General features: G+C 43.6%; 2 protein-coding genes across 2 annotated transcripts in view; both read right to left on the minus strand.

Moving 5' to 3' along the window:
* pgm5 (phosphoglucomutase 5) overlaps window positions 1-3546 on the minus strand; it is a 43014-nt gene extending 39468 nt beyond the window's left edge. The window contains exons 1-2 of the mRNA XM_050052084.1: window positions 2942-3546; window positions 63-225 (exon numbers count right to left, since the gene is read on the minus strand). Coding sequence (XP_049908041.1) covers window positions 63-225; window positions 2942-3199 — 421 coding nt within the window. The 5' untranslated portion in view covers window positions 3200-3546. The remainder of the gene's footprint in view (window positions 1-62; window positions 226-2941) is intronic.
* Window positions 3547-5882: 2336 nt separating this feature from the next.
* On the minus strand, window positions 5883-7384 carry foxd5 (forkhead box D5). Its single transcript, XM_050051740.1, has one exon. The coding sequence runs from the start codon at window positions 7211-7213 to the stop codon at window positions 6146-6148; it is 1068 nt and encodes a 355-aa protein (XP_049907697.1). The 5' UTR covers window positions 7214-7384; the 3' UTR covers window positions 5883-6145.
* Between the last annotated feature and the right edge of the window lie 408 nt (window positions 7385-7792).

The raw sequence follows: 7792 nt of genomic DNA on the forward strand, positions 1-7792 counted from the left end.
CCTCCCTCTGACTTTAAACATACTCAATAGGAAAAAGCAACTGGAAGATTTTCAGTCCTCACCTCCATTTGCCACATTGAACTTGATTCCAAAGTCTCCACCAGGGCCTCCGGGGTTGTGACTGGCTGTGAGGATGATCCCGCCAATGGCTTTGATCTTCCTGATGATGCAGGAAACAGCAGGGGTGGACAGGAGGCCGTTGTGGCCGATTACCAGACGACCAATCTGCACAGCACAGATATTAGAGAGACGCAATGTTAGTTGCACATCAATCCAGGATGTCATCTATTGTAATCATGCTTACTGAGAGAATAGTTCAGGGGTCTACTGTCTTTTGTAGCTGCCTCAGCTGTTTCCTAAATGCTGCATAAATATGAATTTTGTTGCATGGAAAAGGGATTATTCATGGGGAAATGACGCAGAAAAAATAATGCCAGGTAGTGTTTCTTGAGCTGGCAGATTTTTGACAGATTTTTTCAGTCTACCCTGACCTGAAAAATTTCAAAAGCCCATCTGTCCAACTACAACTGAACGCAACCCCGGCCCAAAGATTTGTCATCATTCTACAGGTGACTAATTGACATCCAGATTTAAAAAAGCAAATGATCTGCCCCGAGAGGGTGCCGAAATAACAGAGCTGCACTCTCTATTAATACTTCGTATGCTACTTTTAAAGTGGTAATACCACCAGCATCCCATAATTCCCCTGCATATCAGCCATTCTAAATAAATGTGTCCTCACTGGAGAGGAATTTATTCTCCTGACGTCAGTGTATCCTCCTAACATCCGGCATGCTGCATGTGTATATAAAGAAAAGACAAGGAAAGTGAGGGACAACCCTAATAAATGTACTCTTCCAAACACATTTAGCCTGCATAGTACTGTGTGTAATGACCTAACAATGTGTATAATGCAGTCTATCATTTCCCACTAGACTGTATTCAGTAACTAGTGAAAGAAACATAGTGCATGCACTGGGTCGGTTATCTGCAAGTTGCCACTGCCCTGACTTTTGGTTCAATGCCATCTGACAGGGGATCCCCAAAGCACGAAGTCTGGCCCTGGAGAGGTGAAACAGCGAGAGCGAGGGGGGCAACACACGTCGGCAGGAAAATAGGGCAGGATGGATGGAAGTGCTGATAAGGCCGACATCAAGAGACATTTGGCTGGGCCAGCAGAAAAACGGACCGATCTCAAAAACAAATTATATTCCCTTCAGATTTTCCTTTGGAAACTGCCCAAACCAATCAAAAAAGATCTCGCAGCAAGCGCTTTAAACAAGCGGAGGGGATTTTCCTCCTCTCTGTCTCTCTCGCTCTGTCTTCCTATTTTAATTTATCTGCTGCTGACACTTGAGAGCTCACACACACACACTTTGGATGGGTTTGCATGTGTTAATACCACAGATCATTACTATCACATAAACTAGGGCTTTCATGTCTGTTTGAGGAGTAACTGCACACATGTCAGCCATGATAATAAATACTGACCTTTGCAGTGCAACATATTACTTATAAAATGTTGATTTAAAAATCAAAAGCCCTACTAATTATCTTTTTAAAGAGAAGTTGGAACAATCTCTGCAGATAGTATAGTTGTTCTTGCAAATAGAAATGCTTCCCTATCTTTTTTTTGCTTGTAATGTGTCCCCTTAATACAAAGTTTAGGTGTCTATGAGAGGTGAGCAGTACCCTGGAAACATGGTTTTTCAATTCTCAGGCTTCCATTTTTGTAAAGATATACAATATCTTACAATAAAAAGGGTAAATATTAGTAAACATAATTTTGTTTTTGCTCATCTTCTACGCCAGTAATCATCTTCTCAGCTCATCCCTTTGGACTCAGCCAGGTTGGGGACCACTGGGCCACAGCTTAGACAAATGAACATCCATCCTGAATCCAAAATATGATTGCATCTTTGGGGAAAACATTCATAATTTGCATCATTTATGGCAATTTTATTTCATCTTTGTTCTTGATTGCAGTGACGAGCAGCTTAAGTCACATTTGGATTTACCTTGCAGACAACTAATTCTTTACTTTATTTTCATTGATGTTTACTTCTATGGAAGTAATTGCAATATATTAGAGGGGACACATCCGTCAAAATACCCAATATGCTCAAAATGTCTCCCCAGATATAAAGGAAAAAACTGCTATGCCATGAAAGGTAACCACGCATCACTGTCTGAAATAATCGTAGCAAATCTAATCACAAAATTATAAATAAACTTCCCAAATCGCCATTTTTATTATTGCTACGGGTTCTAGTATCACAATGTACTGCAGTTCTGCGTGTTGTTTGTGCAAGTGGTGTTGCCATACATCAGCAAAGCAGAAGCTGTTACTCAACTGCTGTGGGTGGGTACAATCAATATCGAACACTGTACTGTCTCTTTATTCCATTGCTTTAAAATGTATTAAAAAAGTGGAAACTAGACTGTAATATGAGTGTTGCATAGGCTATATCACTGTCGATTGTTAAAGTTTTTGGGAAGCGTCATATAAAAAAATCATAGAATAGTATGTCATAAAAAAGTCATGAAAAGGTCATAGTATGTGCTCTTTTCCTGTGCGGCCCTCCATCACATGCTGGCTCCCAAGAATGGCTATCAGCAATTAAAAACTTTGAAAACCCCTGATCTAAGATTTTTATTTCAAAATGCTCCAAAATGGTCAGTTTAGCTGTAAAGTTTCTAAAAATGTATCCTGGGATGAGTCTCCCTAAGCCCCCCTGGAGGGTTGGGTGGCACTGAAAATGCCCCCCTATGTTAAACAGGTGATTACGGCCCTGGTGAAGATACACCCTTAATTTTACTTTTACTCAGACATGTTAGTCTTGTGCATGGCTACAAGTGTTGCCAGCATGTTGATACAGTGGAACAAATGCTTGGCAGTCTCTTGTATGTGAGGACTGGAGGTCGCCCCCACCCTTCTTACCCCGTTGGCAGCTGCCATCTGCACTATCACCTCGGTGGCAGCTCGGCTGAAGTAGCGGCCGTCGCTGCCCACCACCATGGTGCAGCCCTGCCGGTCCCGCAGGTCGATGGAGGACAGGACGCTCTGGATGTAGTTCTGCAGGTAGTTCTTCTTCCCCTCGAACACCGCAGTCTTCCTCCGCAGCCCGTTGGTACCGGGCCGCTGGTCGTCAAAGGGGGCGGTTTGGACCGTCACCACCGGGATGGGGCTCGTCTCCATCCTCCTCGTCGGGACCCAACGGGAGGACGCCGATCAAACAACCTGGAGTTAGTTTTTAAAGTTTGCTGCTGGTGGTGTCCGACCACAGAGTCAAAGTAGTTTAACGTAGAGCAAAGTTGGACCTCGTCAGCCTGTGAAGTGAAGCTGCTGTTCCCTGTTAAGGAGGAGAGCAGTGAAAGGAGTCCCACACAGGGACAGGAGGAAACACCCAGCCAAAAATGTCCTCACCACCAACTTGTGCTAAAGCCCACAGAGCTGCATCCCTCAGCACTGAAGTTAACATTCAGCAGAACTCTCCTCTGCTGTTAGACAACTCCCTCTTTTCCTAATAAGCCTGAACAACTGACTACAAGAAAAAAAAATCAGGGAGGGCCAGAATCTTCAAGGCCCACAATCAGCTGAGCCTCAGGCCAAAAATAGACCTTTGACTGATGGCAGAGGGGAATTGTGTCGGGACCACCGGTCTGCAACCGGACACCTCCTGTGTCTGAGCTGTCACCACTGCCCGGTATAAAGGCATAAGCCGTGACTCAAGTCACTTATAGGAGTTTATATGTGGGAAATGACAGCGCACTGAGCAGAGCTTCACTCCATAACTGCAGAGTGTTTCATCATAGCCACATTTGTTTCAGGATCTTCAGTTCTATATCTCACTGTCCTCTGCAGTTTATTTGCACATGTTTCCAGTATAGCTTTTAAATGCATTGCATTTTTAGCTCACATTATTACAAGAGTAGGTTAGGCCATCACAAGCCTGCAGCAGTCCGCATTGTATGTGCTCCAATATTTGGTAAACAGCACCACCTTGAGGCAGGAAGAAGGAATGACCTTTTAAACACAAATACCTTTTAAAACACGGGTGTCAAACACATTTTATTTCAGGGGCCACATACAAACAATTTGATCTCAAGTGCTGCATTATGAGTAATTTCAACAGTATGTCTTAGTTTTTCCACTTTCAGTCAGTCTGCTGCTCACTTTCATTATATGTGACTTTTGTTTTTCATGATTTCCCACTGAAGCGGAAGCTATTGAAGAAGCAGGTTAAGTCGTCCCCTGCCTCACAATCTGAAGTTTTGTCAGTGCCTCAGCAGCAGGGTTCCACTAATATTGTTTTAAGACATAAGTCTGATACAGAGTCTTTTGTACTGAAGCTGCTGGTTGACAATATTTTGCACAATGTTTGATATCTTTATATGTGACCACAGAAAGTGCTTTGTGTTATTTCACAGAGCTGTGTTCTGGTCAGAGTGGAAAAGCCTCTAAGGCATGATTTTAGATGAAGTATCTGCTCACAGTTTAAATGGCTCCTGAAAGCTCTCATGTGCATCAACATTAGATGTGCAAAGTCATCTAGAGGGCCGGATTGGGCCCTTTCGTGGGCCGGTTCTGGCCCACAGCCTTATGTTTGACACCCCTGTCTTTGAGTGTTTCATCCCACAACACATACAGCCTAAAAATAACAGCATAAATATTACTTATTTTGTATCGTGTGTGTGAACTGAGTGGGCTTTCAATGTGTTAAGATCAGGATGAAAAAAAGCAAAGTTAATCTTAAAAAGTAAACTATTAGAGACTTTTTTTAAGTGTAGATCAGCGAGTGTCTCTAGCCCTAGCCTACTTTATCAACGGTGACTTAGGTTTGGAGCTGGCATTATGCTTATCAGTATGCTGGTTGGAAAATGTGCTTTAAATTTTTCTCCCAGTGTTTTGTCTCAGTTATTATATCTCCATAAAAGCCAAACATCTGCAAAGGGGTGTTTTAACTGTGAGTTTAGGATGATTACACTTTTAAAAAAGACTTAAAATATTACAAAACCAACAAAAAAAATAATCAAAGATGCTTTACCCCACTGTGTGAAATGTTTGAAAGATCAAGAAACTCTGTCTCACAAATGCCTACAATGCTATTGGTTGCAAACTTTTTTGGGTCATTTTTGGGGACTTTTTTACTAAGGCCTTTAAGAAGGAGTTCCCCCTGCCCCTTTACCTGCACTATTTGGGGAGGTTGAGCCAGGTAGAGTGAAGGACAGTATGAAGCTCAGGCCATCTCTCTGTCCACACTGCTTGCAAGAAATTTGTTGCTTCAGCTTTGGGAATCTGAGAATCTCCCAACATTGGATATGTGGTAAAAAGAAATTTATTCATGTTTTACATTTAGGGAAAATTAGATTCACGCTGTCAAACCGAGAGCGACTTTTTACCAAAAATGGCAACTGGTCATTAGTTTGACTGAAGAATTTAAGTGAATGGTTGATGGTTTAACAGGTTAACTGTGCCATGATGCCATGTCAATACCCTGTAACTTGTGGAATAACATATGTGTAATCTTTTTATGTGTTTTGCTTTGTTTTTCTTTTGCTGTTGTAAAAAAAAGTCTTAAAATATCATTGGCAAATATGCAAAAGAACAGACTTGATTGGGAGCATGTTGACCTGTATTAGTTGAAAAGTTTGACTTTAATAATGGTGAGACATTGTGAATTTGGGGGAGAATTAAACTTTCTAAACTGACACTTAATGCATCATCTCACAATTACAAAATGTAATATATTTTTCACTAGATATTGTTTTAAAGAAAGCATGTATCAGGTGTTTTTCCTGTCCTGTTATATTCCTTACTTTATATTTCCACTGGGCCCGGACCCAAATAACTTTGTTCAAACTGCACCTCTCTGCTTTAAGGAACAAAATAAAGAGCTTTAAACATCACAGAAATGTTTGAAGACATTTATTTTCACACTTTAATTAACAACAAAAACACAACAAGAGTTTCCACTGCAGCAAGTTTCACAAATATATTACCACTCATCTTATTTACACAGATTACTTTAAGACTTTGAATGTCAACGCACATAAATATCATGCAATCAGAATATTTCTTTAAGAAATGAGCTACACCAACGTGTCTTCACAGAGCATCAAACAAACAGATACTGTAAAGGCTTCAGCAGTGATGGTAAGAGAGTCTGAGATGCTCGTTCCTTAAAGGAGCAGTGCTCAGCATGGCAGGAGGGCAGAATGGAGTCCTGGGAGCCTGCAGGAGAGTCGGCACCAAGCATGCAGCAGGGCCCGACATGACATGACCGTATCCGAGAGCGCTGCGAGGGCTCTGCAGTGGATGTGGGTTGTGTGCACTGATGGGAGAGGGTTTGCTCATGATGCTGTCAATGCTGAAGGAGCACTTTGCCTGCGGGCCAGGCTTTGGCTCAGCTGGTTCTGTTGCGCAAAGCTGCGCTCTGAAGTCCTTAGACCCACTACACTTCCCGTGACTGTTCAAAGTTTGTGGTGGAAGGTGATATGAAGACGGAGGCATCATGATGCCCTCCTGTAGAGGCATGTACCGGATAGGAGCAGCAGGCGGGGGGCTTACCTGGCCTTGTACGCAGTATGGTTGCCCGTACGGCCGGTAGCAGTTCAAGTTGGAATAAAACATAAGTCCGTCTTTGCCAAGCTCGGGCTGGTTTCTCTTGAAGCGCTTCCTCCGCCGAAGGAAGCTGCCGTTGTCGAACATGTCCTCAGAGGCAGGGTCCAGAGACCAGTAGTTACCTTTGCCCGGGTTTCCAGGCTCCCTTGGGATCTTGATGAAGCAGTCGTTGAGGGAGAGGTTGTGCCTGATGGAGTTCTGCCAAGCGGGGAACTTGTCTCTGTAGTAGGGAAACTTGTTGCTGATGAAGTCACAGATGCCGCTCAGCGTCAGCTTCTTCACCGGGCTCTGCAGGATGGCCATGGTGATGAGGGCAATGTAGGAGTAGGGAGGCTTCACGGAGCTGCTCTGGACTTTCCTGGACTGCGGTGCGTCTGCGCAGAAACTGTTCTCGCTCTCCCCCGAGGAGTCTGGTTCAGAAGAGTCAAACTCGGCTCCAGATTCTGCTGAGGACCCGGCGTCCGTGGAGCACTGGTTTCGATATAAACGCCCGTGGCCTGGCTCATCCTCGCCCACTATGTCAATCTCATCCTCTTCCAGAGGCGAAGCGACATGTAGTGAAGCTTCAAATTTACTGGAGAGAGTCATGGTCACGCGGAATGCTCACAAACACGTAAAAACTCAACTGTGCCAAAGAGGCATTAATGGTTCGCCGTGCGTAAAAACCGAAAGGACCCTGTTCGTGCGTAAAAGCGCATCTGCTGTCTAGTCCGACTCAAATCTTGCGTATCGGCTGTTAGTTCTGGAAAGGAGGGATGAGGCTTTTTATGTTGGGAGACTGCTGCCCTGCAGGCCAGTCCCATTAACCCTCTGGACCTATCAGAGTAGCCCCTCACCGCGGGGAACCAGTGGAGGCAAGCACACAGGTGGGGGGGCTTGGGGAGTCCTGAAGTGCGCACGGCATATTCATGCAAAGACAGTTTATAGACGGCAAAGTATCTATGCATTTAATTTCAATTGCCAAGAAACTAGAGTTAGTGTCAAACCAAAATTACATCAAATGTAACAAAATCTCCCAAATACTAAAGAAAAAATGGCATTCCTTTATGTGTGGGTTTTACGCGTCACCAAAATAACGACTGTTTCATTTCAGTCTCATCACTTTTTGCACTCCTGCAGGACAAATGGTCCACACATCCACAGTATACACCCATATGTGAGCCTGAT

Source organism: Epinephelus moara, chromosome 8, assembly GCF_006386435.1.
Source record: "Epinephelus moara isolate mb chromosome 8, YSFRI_EMoa_1.0, whole genome shotgun sequence".
Taxonomy (NCBI): Eukaryota; Metazoa; Chordata; class Actinopteri; order Perciformes; family Serranidae; genus Epinephelus; species Epinephelus moara.

Bases quoted from the DNA above. Each gene is read 5' to 3' on its own strand.
- foxd5 (XM_050051740.1), bottom strand. From the start codon at position 7,213: ATGACTCTCTCCAGTAAATTTGAAGCTTCACTACATGTCGCTTCGCCT.